This window comes from Thamnophis elegans, chromosome Z, assembly GCF_009769535.1.
Source record: "Thamnophis elegans isolate rThaEle1 chromosome Z, rThaEle1.pri, whole genome shotgun sequence".
Lineage (NCBI taxonomy): Eukaryota > Metazoa > Chordata > Lepidosauria > Squamata > Colubridae > Thamnophis > Thamnophis elegans.
Genome location: NC_045558.1, coordinates 1650883 through 1668111, shown reverse-complemented (window position 1 = coordinate 1668111; position 17229 = coordinate 1650883). Strand labels below are relative to the sequence as shown.

The 17229-nt window shown below is 50.7% G+C and overlaps 1 protein-coding gene across 4 annotated transcripts in view; it reads left to right on the top strand.

The window, feature by feature from the left end:
- Positions 1-17229, top strand: part of LOC116520581 — a 52269-nt gene that overhangs the window by 5722 nt on the left and 29318 nt on the right. Inside the window, exons 4-11 of one of the 4 annotated variants that reach the window (XM_032234834.1) lie at positions 4096-4191; positions 4468-4602; positions 7577-7759; positions 9688-9831; positions 10760-10960; positions 12313-12489; positions 15975-16121; positions 16282-16416. In XM_032234834.1, coding sequence (XP_032090725.1) covers positions 4096-4191; positions 4468-4602; positions 7577-7759; positions 9688-9831; positions 10760-10960; positions 12313-12489; positions 15975-16121; positions 16282-16416 — 1218 coding nt within the window. Of the gene's footprint in view, positions 1-4095; positions 4192-4467; positions 4603-7573; positions 7760-9687; positions 9832-10759; positions 10961-12312; positions 12490-15974; positions 16122-16281; positions 16417-17229 lie in introns of all 4 variants that reach the window. The other 3 variants (XM_032234833.1, XM_032234835.1, XM_032234832.1) reach the window with 3 other exon arrangements.

The window sequence follows — 17229 nt, the reverse complement described above, 5'->3', positions numbered from 1 at the left end:
ATTAGTAACTAATTAGTAAATTAGTTAAGTGGATCTGGCTTCCCCATTGACTTTGCTTGTCAAAAGGTCACAAATGTTGATCACTATGACCCTGGGGCACTGCAGCTGTCATAAATATGGGTCAGTTGCCAAGCGTATTAATTTTGATCACATGATCAAGGAGACGCTGCAATGCGATGGTCAGAAGTGTGAAAAACGGTCATAAATCTTTTTGTTCGGTGCTGTTGTACCTTTGAATAGTCACTAAATGAATTATTGTAAGTCAAGGACTACCTGTATACCTCCCCCCCTTTGGATTTAAGTCAAAACAGTTTGTGCTATAGTTTAATGGTTTATAACTACAGTTTAGCTATCCTTCTCCTCCTCTTATACTCATGTGAAATAGGAAGGTGTGTCTATGATTCATTTTGCATTTAAGTTGAGCAGAATTTTGCAAGTCTTATTGTGCTTGTCCCCAATGTGAATTAGGGAGGCATCTATGAAGCAAGTCTGACTCTTGACCCCCGCTTATACTAATGTGAAATAGGAAGGTGTCTATGAACCATGTATATGTTTGTTTCTTTATTAGTTAATTAATTAAATTTATATTGCCACCTATTTGCCCAAGGCGGCTTACAGAAAATAAAACCACATTTAAAACAATAAAATTAATAAAAAGAATCAAATAAATTAATATAGTATAATATAATAAAGTCGCCGCCCGGCCCCAGGGACACCCGATAACATGAGCCATTTAATGGTCTCCCTCCCGCTCTGGGTTCCCCAGGCTGGCTGGCAGAACCAGGTCTTCAGTGCCTTCCAAAGGATTATTAGAGTGGGGGCCTTTCTAATCTCCACGGTAATGATGTTCCAGAGAGAGGGAGCCACCACAAAGAAGGCCCTTCTTCTGGGTGCCTGGTGAAGTATTTTAAAGGAGATTTGGGTTAATGTCAGGGTTCCAAATAGCATCCAAAAGTAAATCAGAGTCCGAGGTAAAAGATTCCTTGAAGTTCCCATTGACGAAGAGATCCATGTTGGCATAGCTGGGAAAACCCAAATCTGAAAGCTTCCCGGTTTTCCCCACCCAGTTGAAAGTTCAAGATCTTGCCCCCACACCCACAAGTCCTTCACATGGTCCAATCTCCCACTGCCACGCTGGCAGCTTCCACCCATCCAGTTCTGGCTAGGTGTAGAGAGAAAGGATGACCTTTGCTTTCTAGAAAGAATGTTGTTATGGCTACCTACCATCTAACTCCGTACAATCCCCCCTCCCATTTTTCCACAACAGAAAATGCATAATAGAATAATAGAAAGTGTGGCAGGCCTAAAGTCTAAAAAGGGAAAGATGGCTTGCAGGCCTGACACTGGGTCCCAACAGGTGTATCTCCCTTAGGGATGGGACCCGCATTCCCTGCCTCTCCACTCTGGTGGGTTGGGTAGATGTGACCGGCAAGAGACGGTACCTCAGATAACCTGGTCACAAGCCATGAAGGGCTTTAAAGGTGACAATCAGCACCTTGAATTCCACCCAGAAGCATATCGGCTGCCAATGCAGCTCCTGCAGGAGATGTGACACATGTGGAGACCAGCGTCTGCACAGAACCGTGCAGGCTGCTGCATTTTGCACCAACTGGAGCTTCTGGATGCGAATCCACCAGGGATGGGTTTCAGCCAGTACGCACCGGTATGTGAGTACCCGATCGTGAAATTTAGTGTGCCTTCCCGTACCTGAGCTTCCAGAGGCCCCATACTGGAATGCTCCCTTCCCTGGCCTGCCCCTCCCGCCCAGTCACCACTAGATCCCTCGCTCTCCCTGCCTGTCCGCACCAGGCTTGCCCCACCTACCCACTTCCTTTGCCGGAGTGGAGGATTGGGAGAAGCCCATGTGGCACGGAGTCCCTTCTCTTTGACAGCCACCTGTTTCCAATGGGGGGGGGGGGAGAAATCCATGCGTTTCCTCCCTCTGCATGGGTTTCTCCCCATGGAGAAACCAGGCAGCTCGCTCTCTCTCTCTCCCTCCCTCCCTCTCTCCCTCTCTCTCTCACGCACACACACACACACACCCCCCGCTAACAGCCACATCCTCTCCCTGAGGTCTAGACTGCTGCCATGCCCGATAACCCACTGTGCACATATCTATGAGGAGAACGCCTCCCTCTGTGCCCAGCCAGGTCTCAGTTATACAAGCCAGATTGACCTTCTCTTTGGGGATCAAATCAGCAATAAGGTTAGCCTTATTGCAAGCTGATCTGACATTTAAAAGCAGCAGCCTATAGCAATAGCAATAGCAGTTAGACTTATATACCGCTTCATAGGGCTTTCAGCCTTCTCTAAGCGGTTTACAGAGTCAGCATATCACCCCCACAGTCTGGGTCCTCATTTCACCCACCTCGGAAGGATGGAAGGCTGAGTCAACCCTGAGCCGGTGAGATTTGAACCGCCGAACTGCAGATAACAGTCAGCTGAAGTGGCTGCAGTACTGCACTCTAACCACTGCGCCACCTCGGCTCTTTAAGCCTAAGATCAGGGATCTGCTGACTAGGTAAATGAGCTGAATGCAAGGAGACAAAACACTAGACTGGTACTAAACACCGGCGTAGCGTTCCCTGTGTCTCTCCCCGCCCCCTCCCTCCCATATCTCCTGTTACCCAATACCACTGAAATAGATAGTCCTCCTCTGCCTTCCCTGAGAACAATTCCATCCGCAGAAGAGCTGTGGTGATGCAGTGGTTAGTGTGCAGTACTGCAGGGCTACTTCTGCTGAGTCCCAGCTGACTGCAATTTGGCAGTTCGAATCTCCCAGGCTCAAGGTTGACTCAGCTTTCCTTCCTTCCGATGTGGGTAAAATGAGGAGCCAGATTGTTAGGGGGCAAGAGACTGACTCTGTAAAACTGGTTAGAGAGGGACTATAAAACATTGTAAAGTGGTATATAAATCTAAGTGCTATTGCTGTCTCCCGTCCCCGATGTCAAGGTTCCAAATAGCATCAAAAATTCAATCAGACTCCGAGGCAAAGTTTTGCTCAAAGTCCCAATTTATGAAGAGAGCCATGTTGGCACATCTGGGAAAACCCAAATTTGAAAGCTTCCTGGTTTTCCCCACCTGGTTGAAAGTTCAAGATCTTGCCCCCCCAACACCCACAAGCCCATCCCATGGTCCAATCTCCCAGTGTCATGCTGGCAGCTTCCACCCATCCAGTTCTCGCTAGGTGCAGAGGTGCAAAGACAAAGGATGACCCTGGCTTTCTAGAAAGAATGTTGTTATGGCTACATAGCATCTAACTCCATACAATCCCTCCCTCCCATTTTCCCACCATAGAAAATGCATAGCGGAATAATAGAAAGTGAGGCAGGCCATAGAGCCAAAAGAAAAGATGGCTGTAGGCTTGATACACAACACTCTTCCTTAAAAAGGGGAGAACCTCCTCCCACTGACAAACTGTTGGGTGGGGGCAAGGTGACCCTTACCGAGTACCCCTTATCTCCCAACACATTCAGAGTACTTCAGGGGTGGGTTTCAACCGGTTCGCGGCGGTCCCTGCGAACCGGTTGTTCGGCGAACCCGGAAGTAAGTAACTTCCGGAAACGGCGAAGGGCCCATCCGCCCGCCCGCGCTCCTTACCCGGTTTTGACGAGTTCTGCGCTTCCACGCATGCGCAGGACGCATACAGCGCCTGCGCGATCCTCCAGGAGCAGCTGGAGCATCGCACAGACGCTAGTACACATGCGTGTACCGCGCGCGTGCACGAGGACGCCGCCGGCCCCGTTCCAACCGAACCGGTTGGAACGGGGCGAGAAACCCACCCCTGGAGTACTTCCACTAATAACTGAAATGGCACCCTGCCCCCTGTCTCTCTCACCCCCCAAACAGGGACCCATTCCTCCCCCCAGCTGTCACCCAGGGGGAAAGGGACCAACACACTCACCTCTCATTCAACTTTCCCTTCCAGCCCCAGGATTCCCCGAACAGCCTTCCCAGGCCCGAGGACAGAACATTCAGAGGATTTAAGGATTTATTTTTGATTTAAGCCCTGCTTTCCCCCTGGTTTCTTTGGTAATTATTTAAATGTGCCATTGTTGGGCTGTCAGCTGCCTCTCTCTCTTCCCCTCCCCACAGGTGAAGAGCCCCCTTTTCCAGAGGGCATGGAAGGACCCTGCAACCTGAAGCAGGATGAGGCCGAAGAGCGCCAGGCTGGAGCAAGCGACGAGGAGGGTACGAGTGGCAGAGAATCAGGCTAATGTTTCTCTCCGTCTTCCTTTTCCAGCCAGTACTCTGCAGGGACAGGAATGCCCACTGGTTTAAGCCTTGGCTGAGGCTTCCTGGCATTGCAGTCACAGCCCAGTTGGAGAAGACCCCGCAGGAGAGTCACGGATTAAGGGCGAGGTCATGTTCTCTGTAATTTTGGCTCGGAACTGGTCGCATTTGGGTGGCATCCTATTCCTCACCTGTTTTCTGGCCTATTCCCTAAAGTGTCTCTTCCCTGCGCAGGTAAGGATCAAAGCAGTCACCACCTCTGCGCACTCATGAAGCTGGTCAACGAAATCCCAGAGTTCCTTTGTGGACATGCGCAGGCGAGCCTGGATCGGTCCACGCCTGCTGGGGGCAGCGAAAGCAGAGGGCAAGGTGAGTACACTCGCTGTGCGGCTGAGCAGATTTTGTTGAGCCTAGACCAGGGGTCCCCAGCCCAAGGTCTTCTGACCTAGGCTTCCCCAAATCACAAAACAGACTCCTTGTCCCGAAACCCCTTCCCCCTTTTTTTATTTGGCTAATGTGAATTCCTAGCATTCACATCCAGCAAAGTCCCGATAAACAGTCTTTCACGGGTGAATTGCAACCACAGTCCTTACCAGTCCTTGGAGAGTTGCAAGGCCGGTAGCTTCAAGGCGCAACGGTGTACAAGGAAAGACTTGGCAAGGAGTCTCTCAGATAAGCAAATTTTCACACTAATTAAACGAACTAATTGTCTCCTGCAAACACCACTCCCCTTTTTGCTCCTATTTATTCCCTATGGGAGGGGCCATTCAGCGTCCACCTGTTGCCTTACTCCCAAATTTATCCTTGTTTCTTAGCTGTTCCCTTCTCCTGACAGCTCTGCACATGCGCACACTGGGAACAGGCTCCAGCTGTTCTTCTGCCTCACTGATGTCTGACTCCGAAGGCAGCTGATAACTGTCAGACAGCCCTGCCCCATTTCTGCCTCTGACGCAGAGCCCTTATTAGAGCCTTCTCCAGACTCCAGGACTGGCCCATCTTCCTCCCCAACTCCACATTGTCTGAGGCTGTTGTTAGCTCTACTAGCCGCCGGCGGGCCACAATATTAGGGAGTTTGGAACCGGTGAGCTCAAGCTGCTGGTGACCACGTGCACACAGCTCCATTTGCATAAGCGGTGGCCACTCTCGCCTGGGCATGGAGCTCCATGTATGCGAGCAGCGGGCACAAATGGCGCTTTACCCGCCAGTGCCTGTTGCTCACGCAAATGGAGATTTGCACACCCGAATACGTGCTGCCATGCACGCTGGAACCTTCTCTCTCCCCCCTCACTGTTCTACAAAGGGGGAAAGGTTGGGGGCCACTGGACCAGGCTGAGGCAGGCTTCGATGGTGTCTTTTATTGCCAACCTGTGGCGCACCAGAGACCAGTTCCGTGGTTTTTCTGCAGATCGGAGAGGGCGTGGCTTTGTGTATGCCCTGCAGCCTGTGCGCTGGTTTGAGTGGACTGGCATGCCGTAGGCTGTGGACCGGGAGTTTGGGACCCCTGCTTTATTGCTCTGCTATCCCATTGCAAACAACCCTGTCATGGCTGGTAGAAACCACCCCAAACTTCCCCAATGGCAGCCCCCCCATGGCCAGTACAATGCAGGGCCCCCCAAAACTAAAGCCAATAGTGACCAGAGCCGATTCGCAAGGCGAGGAGGAAGTCCAGAGTGCCAAAACAAGATATAAAGTCCACCAGGCAAGGCCCGTAGTCCACAAACAATGGTCAAGATTCACAGGGCAGAAACACAGGGTGTCAGCGTTCCAAATATCATGCAGAATTAAATCAGAGTCTAAGGCAGAGCTATCCTTCCAATTTAATAAGACAGACATGTTGGCATCATGCTATGGAATCCCAATTCTGGCAATGACATCAGAATTCCACCCAGTTAAAAGTTCATGATCTTGTCCCCACACCCACAATCCATCACATGGTCCAATCTTCTTCTTCCACGCTGGCATCCACACCCAGCTGCTTCCGGTCAGGTCTAAAAGTGCGGAGACAAAAGATGACCTTGGCTTCTAGTAAAGAATGAAAACAATACATTCCACAATCCTACTCCTGTCTATTCCCCCCTCCCATCAACTATACTAAAGAAACAGGATATTGAAATAAGGGAAAGTGTGGCAGGCCAAAATTCTAAAAGGAATATAATTGCAGACACAGTGCTGTTGTGGCCTGCCAGCTGTTGATCCCTCCAGCAGCTGAATCAGAGGAGGAGGAGGAGGAGGAAGTATGGGAGTCAGCATCAGGGCAACCTGGGAGCTCCAAGGGGGAGAAGGAATGGAGCTGGTAGAGAGAGAGAGAAAGAGAGAGAGAGAGAGAGAGAGAGAGAGAGGAGAGAGAGGAGAGAGAGAGACAGAGACAGAGACAGAGAGAGAGAGACAGAGAGAGACAGAGAGAGAGACAGAGACAGAGACAGAGGCGGAGTCTGGACCGTCCGTCAGCCCTCAGATGGAGAGTCAACAGCCCCCAGGTCTGGAGGTGGCTGATGAGGAAGAGGAGGAACAGCTGGGTCCAGTGCCTGACGCACGGATGTGCAGAAAGCAGAAGAGAGGAGAGCAGTGGAAATCTGTGGGCCAGTCCTTGGGAAGCAAGAGCCACCACTGCTAGCAAAGCTTCACCGTATGCTGGACGACTATTAATCTCCCTGCCGGACAGACTTGTTAGCCTGCGGTGAGAGAGAAATCTTTTGCCGGAACTGCTGACACTCCTAATAAAGGAATCATTGATTGAACTTCAGAGGGTTTGTTAAGGCCAGAGGAATGTGTGCCAAAGCCAAACGATTGTTACTGCAACCCTCCCTGGCCTCTGATTAAATCGGATCAATTTTGGCGTGAGAAAGGATGGGGCTGCCTCCTTGCTGGCAACCTCACAGATCTCTGAGCTTGCCTCTGCTCTGTTCTCTGAGCGAGTGGGGGGAGGCAGCTGTTCCTTGTCAGAGGGGGATCTGCTGCCTCTCATCCCCGCTGCCTGGAGCCGATCCTCCCCTGTGTTTGCGAGGGAAGGCAGCTCCCCGTCCGGTTGACCACCTCCCACAAGGCTGGAACGGCCTGGGATGGCATTGTCCTTGGTCCGTGGACTCTCCAGACTTGCCATTCCCATGAGATGGCCGTGGTTCAAACTCCTCCACCTCCTCCTCCTCCTCCGAATCGGGATATGATGGAATCAGGAGAGATTTCCTCTTCAATCTTCTTCTTGGTGGCCCTTGGCTGCCAGGAGTTGGGAGCCCCCTGCCACACATGCAGATGTGAAGGACCCCCTCCCCAGATTTCTCTGTGTCCTGCAGCTTAAAAGGAGAGTTGTGGGAATTTCTGAGCGTTTGGTCTTCCTTTCCAGCAGGTCCCATTGTCCAGCTGAAGAGTTTCCCACACTTCCAACGACTTGAACCCTTGGCTGACTCGGTTTCCCTGAGCGTCTCCAGCCCAGGGCGGACCCCCAGCAGCAGCCCAGAGGGAGAATGTTCAGAGCCCACCACCCAAGGCCCATTTTTCTCCTGCGATGCTCAAGGATGGAAGGGAACAGGTAGGTCCATCACTGGAACAATACGGGAAGTCCTCAAATTACTACCATTCATTACAGTGGTTGGTTTCCAAAATTTTTGGAAGCTCTTCTGTAGGTGTGGCCTGCTTTCTGAGTCCACTGGTAGAAGCTCTTCTAACCGGTTTGGTAGATTTGACAAACCGGTTCTACCGAATAGGTGCGAACCTGTAGGAACCCACCTCTGAACCTCCTCTAACCGGTTCGGTAGATTTGACAAACCGGTTCTACCGAACCGGTGTGAACCGGTAGGAACCCACCTTTGATTCATTACTACCAACGACATTGAAAAAAGCGACTTACAAGAGTTTGTCACCCTTATGATTGTTGCAGCATGCCCACCGTCACATGATCAAAAAACGGACGCTTGGAGACGGACTCCTACTTATGACGGTCGCAGTGCCCTGGGGTCACTTGATCCTGTTTTGTGACCATCTGAACCAACAAAGTCAGCAGATCAACTGAACGCCCATGTTACTCTTTTAACAACTGCATTGATTTGATTAACAATTGTTAATCAAGATAGGTCGTAACGCGAGGCAAAAATCACTTAAATTTTTCACTTTGCAACCTGAATTTTTGTGGCCCAATCGTGGTTGTAAGTTGAAGACTACCTCTGCACGAGTTATAGATACCACCCTATTTCACATGAGTATAAAAGCGGGGAAAAATCAAACTTGTTTCATAGATGCAGAAACTTAGCTACAGAAATTTTAGCCTCAATGAAAACAGGCTGACAAATGGGTGTGTGTGTGTATCTCTGGCTATTGGATTACAGAATTGGAAGGGACCTTGTAGGTCATCTAGTCCAACCCCTTGCTCCACCAGGAGACTCTATACCCTTTCAGACAAATGGCTGTCCAATCTCACCTTTTAAGAGCTCCGGTGTTGGAGCAGCCACACAACTTCAAACGAAAAGCCTTTCCACTGACTAATTTGTCTGGGATTAAAAGAATAACAGCACGGGAAGGGACCTTAGAGGTCTTCTAGTCCAACCTTCTGCCTAAGCAGGACCCCCACATCACTGTCAAGTGGCAGCCTAGTTTCTTCTCGAAGGCCTCCAGTGTTGGAGCATCCACACCTTCTGGAAGGAAGTTGATTCCACTGGTTAATTGTTCTCACTGTCCGGAATACAGAATAACAGCATTGGAAGGGACCTTGGAGGTCTTCTAGTCCAACCCACCTGTTCAAGTAGGAGACCCTATACCCAGTGGTGGGATTCAAATAATTTAACAACAGGTTCTCTGCCCTATTGACTGGCTGGATGGGCGTGGCCATGGTGGGTGAGTGACAGGCAGTACTCGACCTTCTGCACACGCCCCTCGGGAGCAAAAATGGGCTGCAGTGGGTGGGGGCGCACTGTCCCCTGGGCTCCGTTTTTGGCCTAGTACCTGGGACTTACCTGGGAGCCAAAATGGGGCGCAGGAGGACTCCTGGAATGGGAGGAGTGAGGAAGGGCAGGGAGGGGCGGGGCTAGCCGGCAATTTAACAACCAGTTCAGCCAAAGTGGTGTGAACTGGTTGAAATCCCACCACGGCCTATACCATTTCAGACAAGTAGCTGCCCAGTCTCTTTCTAAAAAGCTCCAGTAATGGACACCCAGGACTTCTGGTGGCAAGCAGTTCCACTGGTTAATTGTTCTCATCGTCAGGATATTTCTCCTTCGCTCTAGACTGAATCTCTCCTTGATGAGTTGACCTCCGTTGCTTCTGGTCCTGCAACCGCAATAGGGACCAGAAACTTGATTCTGAAGCGAAGTAATCTGAAAAAAATGGTCCCAATGTTTCATTTTTCAGCGCCGTTGTAACTTTGAACGGTCACTAAACAAACCATTGTAAGTCGAGGACTGCCCGTACTAATGCTACGCATGATGTTGAGTCTAGCTTTGCCTTCCTTCCTTCCCGTTGATGCAGAAGTAGCGACCGACGCAGAGCTTTCAACCAAGGAGAACCCGGCCGAAGGGCAGCTGAACTCCGAAGAAGGACTTCGACGTCCTCATCTCTCAACGGAGCGGAAGGACAGCCCAGAAATGGACCACCTGAGGCTGGATACTGATGGTGGGTTTGAGGGAGGGTCTTCGGGGCCCCTTGTCTTTTTCGCCCGGCCCTTCCCACTCATCTGATATCCCTCCCGCTGCAAAAGTGGGATGAAAACTCATGAAAAATCTCCTTGCAGAGACAACGGGGCGACCACAAAGGCGCCCCCTGTTGCCTAAAACTTGGAGAGATGTGGATTCGAATTCAGGACTGAAATAGCAAAAATCAAGACTGATGGCAGGGTTTATTTTGTTAACGGTGCACTCTGGAGGAATCCCCTCCAGAAAACAACGGAGAAAACGATACACTCATCTTTACCCTCACAACAGTATGTTTAGTGAGGGTTCAAACTGAAAACATCTGTTTTGTTTTGTCCTGTCCTGTCCTGTCCTGTCCTCTCCCATCCTTCTGTTCTATTCTGTCCTGTCCTATTTTTCCATGCCCTCCCCTCCCATCCTACCCTATCCTTTTTGTTCTGTTCCATCCTACCCCATCCTTCTTTTTGTTCTGTTCTGTTCGTCTCTTCTCTCCACTCCCATCCTGTCCTGTCCTGTCCTGTCCCATCCTTCTGTTCTACTCTATCCTGTCCTGTCCTATTCTTCCATCCCCTCCCCTCCCATCCTACCCTATCCTTTTTGTTCTGGTCCATCCAACCCCATCCTTTTTGTTCTGTTATGTTCTCTTCTCTCCGCTCCTATCCTATCCTATCCTATCCTATCCTATCCTATCCTATCCTATCCTATCCTATCCTATCCTTTTGTACTGTACCCCTTTGTTCTGTCCGGTTCTGTCCTGTCCTATTCTGTCCTATCCTATTCTCCTCTCCTCCTCTCCTCTTCCATCCTCTCCTACCCTATCCTTGTTTTTGTCCTGTCCTGTTCTGTCCTGTCCTACTCTACCCTACCCTACCCTACCCTACCCCATCCTAACCATCTCCTTTGTTGCAAAGGCTCTTCTGCAGATTCCGGCTGTCTGGGCCAACACAATTCCTGGGGGGATGGAGGGGCAAAACAGCCCACATCACAGGGCCCTTCGCGAAGCATCTCTGAGGCTGACGGCCAGTCCGAGGATGGAAAGACCACGCCTGAGGCCATCGCTGAGAAGGAACCTCCGAAAAGTTCTCGCAAGGCATCTCCAAAGTTGGGGCCAGGTTTGTCATTTGGAAACGTGGAGAGGGACAAAGGAATTATAACAGAATAACAGAGTTGGGTGGGGCCTTGGAGGCCTCCCCCGGGACTTGTTCTAAATCGAGAACTCCTGCTGCCGCCTACTAATTATAACTGTATTTATTTTTAGATAGGATATAGTTGCAATTCCCGGGACTCGGTGGGATGAAACCCCCATTAAATGTCCTGTTGTTGGATCTGGCCCGTCGTTCCCGTCCGTCCAGATCTTTTGGGATCCCGAGTTTGTCTTCTGGAGTGTTGGCTGTTCTTGCCGTTTTAATGTCATCTGCAAATTTTAATGAGTTTCCCTTCTCTTCCCTCATCTAAATCATTGATGAAGGTATTGAAGAGTCCTGGGCCTAAGGGAGAATCTTGTGGAAGCCCACTGCTTGCTTCCCTCCTTGTAGACCAGTGTTTCTCAACCTTGGCGACTTTAAGTCCTGTGGACTTCAACTCCCAGAATCCCCCAGCCAGCTGTGCTGGCTGGGGGATTCTGGGAGTTGAAGTCCGCAGGACTTAAAGTCGTCAAGGTTGAGAAACACTGTTGTAGACATAGTACAATTGAGGACTACTTGTTGAGTATGGTTGGCCCGCCAGTTACAGCGCCACCTAGTGGTGATGCTGTTTATCCTACATTTCCCCAGTTTTCCAGGAAATAGGTTGTGGTCTGTTGAATGCCTTACTGAAGTCTAACTATGTTACCTCCGTGGCGTTTTGCTGCTCTACTAATTTAGTCACTGGGTCAAAGAATGAAATAAGATTGGTTTGCCATGGCCTGTTTTTCACAAGCCCATTCTGGCTGCTAGTTATCCCTTTATTTGTTTCCAGAGATGATACAATTGCGGTTGCTGAAACTCGGTGGGATAAAACCCACGTCACGTGTCCTGCTGTTGGATACGGCCCCATTGTTTACGTCTAACCAGATCTTTTGGGATCCCAACCTGGTTTTCTGGATTGTCAACCGTTCTTGCCATTTTAGTGTCATAGGCAAATTTGGATGAGTTTCCTCTCTATTCTCTCATCTGTCACTTATAATGAGCCTTATAAGCGCCAAGGTGGCGCAGTGGGTAGAGTGCAGTACTGCAGGCCACTTCAGTTGACTGTTATCTGCAGTTTGGAGGTTCTAATCTCACCGGCTCAGGGTTGACTCAGCCTTCCATCCTTCCGAGGTGGGTGAAATGAGGACCCAGATTGTTGTTGGGGGCAATATGCTGACTCTGTAAACCGCTTAGAGAGGGCTGAAAGCCCCATGAAGCGGTATATAAGTCGAACTGCTACTGCTATTGCTATAATGTTATTCATTTATGAATCCCATCAGCCTCTTCCTTTCTTGTAGCAGGAGTGTCCGAAGAGAAGCCTCCACTTCAGGGGTTGCTGAAGTGCTTGAAGGATCTGGTTACCTTGCAGTCCAGCCGTGGCCCCCAAACTCCCCTCAAAGCTTCCATAGGGAGCCAGCCACTGCCCCCCAGATTTGGGCGGTGGGGAAGCAGGAGTGACTCATTGCCCATCCAAGGTAAATCTTGATTTTCACGGACAATTTACCCGGATTTTTGATTCTCCTCAAACACCTCAAACCTTCTCTTCTGGGACTAAGCACAGCCCCCGCCCCAAAATGAATATAGGTGATCCTTGACTTATGACTCCAACTGAGCCCGAAATGTCCATTTTACGACCTTTCTCGCCACAGTGGTTAAGTGTATTGTATTGTATTGTATTTATTTGTCTTGTATGCCGCCCACTCCCGAAGGACTCTGGGCGGCTCACAATAGACAAGGGAAAGGGGATAAATAGACAAAGAGAAAGACAACACTTTAAAAAGACAACATTCACAATTTCCATGGGGCTGGATGTTTCACAAGCTCCCCGGCCTACTGGAGCAGCCAGGACTTGGTGGCTTTGCGGAAGGCCGGGAGGGTAGTAAGGGGCTGGATCTCCACGGGGAGGTCATTCCAGAGGGCTGGAGTGAATTCCCTGCAGGGGTGATGTCGGTAACCTGGTTGTTAAGTGAATCCAGTTTCCCCCTTGACTTTACTTGGGGATCAGCGTGACCGTTGTAAATATGAGTCATTTGCCAAGCATCTGAATTTGGATCGCGTGGCCACTCGGAACGCTGCAACGGTGGTTAAGTGTGAAAGAGGGTCGTCCGTGTCTTTTTTTCAGTGCTGCTGTAACTTTGCCGTCACTAAATGAACCGTTGTAAGTCAGGGAGTACCTGTAATTTAGACTCACTGCTCTGATTTTTATTTCCGGTCTGCATTGCAGGAATTTTGCTCCAGAAAATAGTAACGCGGACTCCTACAGACAAAAGGATGTACTCGTATTTATAAATTTCAGGAGGGAAAATGATGCCGTCATGCACAGAATAACAGAATAACTGAATAGCTGAATAGCCAAATAACAGAAGAGTGACAAAATATTCTTGTAAGAGAATTACAGAATAATAATAATCGAATGACAGAATAACAGAGTAGTGGAGTTGGAAGGGACCTTGGAGGTCTTCTAGTCCAACCTTCTGCTCAAGCAGGCGACCCTTCTCTCCTCCTCCCTCCCCCTCCTCAGAATAACAGAATTTTTCACACTTATGACCGTTGCAGTATTACCCATAACCTCGTGATCAAAATTCATATCTTTGGCAATTGATTCATCCTTATGACGGTTGCAGTGTCCCAGGGTCACGTGGTTCCCATTTGCGACCTTCCGACAAGCAAAATCAGTGGGGAAACGAGATTCCCTTAAACCAGTGGTCCCCAACCTTTTTATCGCCGCGGACCAGTCAGCCTTTGATAATTTTACCGTGGCCCGCTGAGCGCGCGCAGGGGTGGGGGGGCATTGTTCGCGACCCTGCGCCCCTGCCTGCCCACCCCCTTCGCCCACAGGGCTCCCGCGAAGTGGTTCTGGGCACTAGCCCAGAGGGCGGTCATTGGTCGCCGTCCTTCAGAGGTGCATGAGCCTGTTCAGGGTGTCCAAGTTCCGGCACGCCGAGGCCAAAGTGGCCCGCAAGGAGGTGGGTGGGCGGGCGTGGTCGTCAGCCGTGCTTACCTCCGGATCATCTCCCCGGTGAACCGCCACCCCCACCTGCCGGGACGAACGGCGGTTCCCTCCTCGCCCCCTCCCCACGGTGGGCTCCATGGGGAGGAAGGGAGCGGCTCTGCCCTCGGCCTCTCGGCGATCCCACTGAAGAGGAACGCCAGCGCTTCCGGAGGCCCGCCCGGCTGCCGGCTGAGCCGTGCTCGCGTGGGCGCCTCCCGAGACACGGTCAGGCCTCGCCCAGGGGAGCCGCAGCCGCCCTCCCAGCTACTTCTTGGCCGCGGGGCAGCTCCGACGAGCCGAAGGGAAGTCGCCGGGACTGCATCGCGGAAGCCTCACTCTGCAAATTAGCCGGTCGGGGGGCGAGCAAGGCGGCTTCCCCAAGAGCCCCTCGCTGCGATGAGGCTGGCTGGGCTGGGACCGTATGCCCGCTGCCAACTGGGCTGGGGCCGCTCGGTAGGTGCCTTGTCGCTTTCGCTGCAGCCGGAAAGCGGAGCTGCCGGGGTTCGCAGGCCATGCAGCAGCGGGGGATGCGCCGAGCATCGCATGTGGCAAAGCCGGAGCCCTGGCTAGGGAGGGCGGGTTAGCCCTCCTCTCGGTGCCGGAAAAAGCTTCGAAGAGCCTCTTCAAGCGGAGCCGCCTTGGCCGCTGAAGCTTCCGGCTGCAGAGGAAGCGCCCGAAGGGCTGTTTCTGCGAGGCTCCCGTTCTCTGCGTTGACGCCTGTTTTGTTCTCGGGGCTTCCATTTCCCCGCAGCGGGGCCGCCTGGGACAGCGAACACCCGGCTTCCGCGGCCCGGTGCCAGGTACTCCACGGCCCGGCACCGGTCCGCGGACCGGGGGTTGGGGACCACTGCCTTAAACAACCAGTTTCCTAACTAAATCCACTGATGTAATTCACTTAATCAACCCTGGCAAGAAAGTTTTTCAACTGGGGCAACGTTCTCTCAAAACATGTTTCACTTCAGTGACAGAAATGTTGGGCTCAATTGTGGTCGTATGTCGAGTGCTGCCTGCATTTTTGAACTTTTTGCCAAGGTGTAGGCTGTCTTAGAATTGTTGGGGCACCAGCCCGTTTTACAAATGTGTGTGAATATGTTGTTATTAAGCAATTATAAAATGATAAGAGTGGTGCAGTGGCCTACAGGTGGCGCTCTCGCCTCACAATCAGGAAGCTGTGAGCTCTATCCCATGTAGAGGCAGATATTTCTTTGTCTGGGCACAATGAGAATGTATCTGCTGAACAAAACTCCGCATTGGCGACAGGGAAGGGCATCCGGCCATTAAATATTCCACTAGCTCCATTCAGTTGCCCAGACTCCACCCTACAAGGGATTATGGGGTCATTAAAAGATGATGATGATGATGATGATGATGATGATGATGATGATGATGATGATGATGATTCAATTGTAAAATGATCTCATGCCCACCAAAACTCTTTTCAACTTTCCCACAGGTGGGAAGGGTTCCAAATAGCGTCCAAAAGTAAATCAGAGTCCGAAGCAAAGTATTGCTCAAAGTCCCAATTTAATTAAGAGAGCCACGTTGGCACGTCTGGGGAAACCCGAATCTGTGAAAGCTTCCCGGTTTTTCCCCACCCAGTTGAAAGTTCAAGATCTTGCCCCACACACCCACAAGTCCATCCCATGGTCCAATCTCTCACTGCCACACACTGGCAGCTTCCACCCATCCAGTTCCGGCCAGGTGCAGAGGCGCAAAGACCAAGGATGACCTTGGCTCTCTAGAAAGAACGTTGTTATGGCTACACATCACCCAACCCCGTACAATCCCCCCTCCCCATTTTCCCACAGTAGAAAATGAATGGTGGAAAGTGTGACAGGCCTGAAGTCGAAAAGAAAAGATGGATTGCAGGCCTGACACAGTGTTAGAATTAAGGCATCGGGTTTCTCAGCTGGGTTTTTATCCCCGTGTATCTAAATTTTAATTCCTACCTATCGATCCTGCCTGCAGTTAAGGTGGAAGCTTCCAGAGAGGAGCTGGGGGCCTGCAACCCCAGAGAAGTATCTGGGTCTTCTGTGGCAACCAGGGGGGACCCCTTCATCCCCCAGGCCAAAGGGAGCCAGACAGGTGGAAAAGAGAAAGACAACTTTCCGGCAGGTATGTGACTTGCCAGTGGCTGCCGATCACAGATCCCATCCCACTGGGTGCAGTTTCCTGGCTGCCAAGGGGAGGGGGCTTTGGTGGGGAAGGGGTTTTTCTTTCTGTTCCTATCTCTGGCAAAGCCGGGATTAAGGGCAGCGTTTGTGGGTGTCTGCAGTCAAAACGGAGCAGGAGACCAGCAGCTGCCCACACCAGGACCTGCCAGGAGGCCTCTCCTTGGTGATTGTCCGTGAAAGTCCAGAGAAAGCCCAAGACCCATCCGGCATCTCGGCTGTTTGTGGTAAACTTCCAGGTCTGGTTTGGGGGGTTGAATTTCATGGGTGGCCTGAAACATTGGGAGAAGGGGAGATGGGTGGAAAGGAAGTGGGGGCAGAGAGAAAGAAGGAAAGAAAGAAGGGTAGGAAAAGGGGGAGAGAGAAAGAAGGAGAAAGGAAAGATAAAGGAAATAAAAAGGAAAGGGACAAATAGTGGGAAGGCAGGGGAGAGAAAACGAAGGAGAGAAAAAAAGTAAGAAGAGGAAAGAGAAAGGAAAGTAAGACATAAAGGAAATAAAAGAGAGAGGGGGAAAGGAAGGAAGGAAAGAAAAGGGAGAAAGAAGGAAAGAAAAAAGTATGAAAAGGGGGAGAGAGAAGAAGGAAATAAAGGAAAGATAAAAAAGGAAAAGAAAAGGGGGAGGGGGAAAGGAAGGAAAGGGAGAAAGAAGGAAATAAAAAAGTAAGAAAGGGGAGAGAGAGAAAGGAAAAAAAGAAGGAAAAATAGATAAAGAAGGGAAAAAAGATAGAGAGGGAGAAGGAAGAAGAGAAGGAAGGAAGGAAGCAGAGATAGCAGAAGGAAGAAAGGAGGAAGGAAACGGGAGAGAAAGGATTAAGGGAATGGCAAGAAGGATAGTAGAAAAGGGAAGGAAGGAGAAGGATCGATGGAAGGACAGAAAAGGGAAGGGGAAAGGAAGGAAGAAAGGAAGAAAGAAAGAAAGGAGAGATGGGGAAGAAGGAAGGAGAAAGGAGAAAGAAGAGATAGAAGAAGGTAGGAAAGAAAGAAGGGAAGACAAGGGGGAAGAGCACTGTAAGAAGGAAAGGGAAGAAAAGAGAAGAAAGGATGAGAAGGG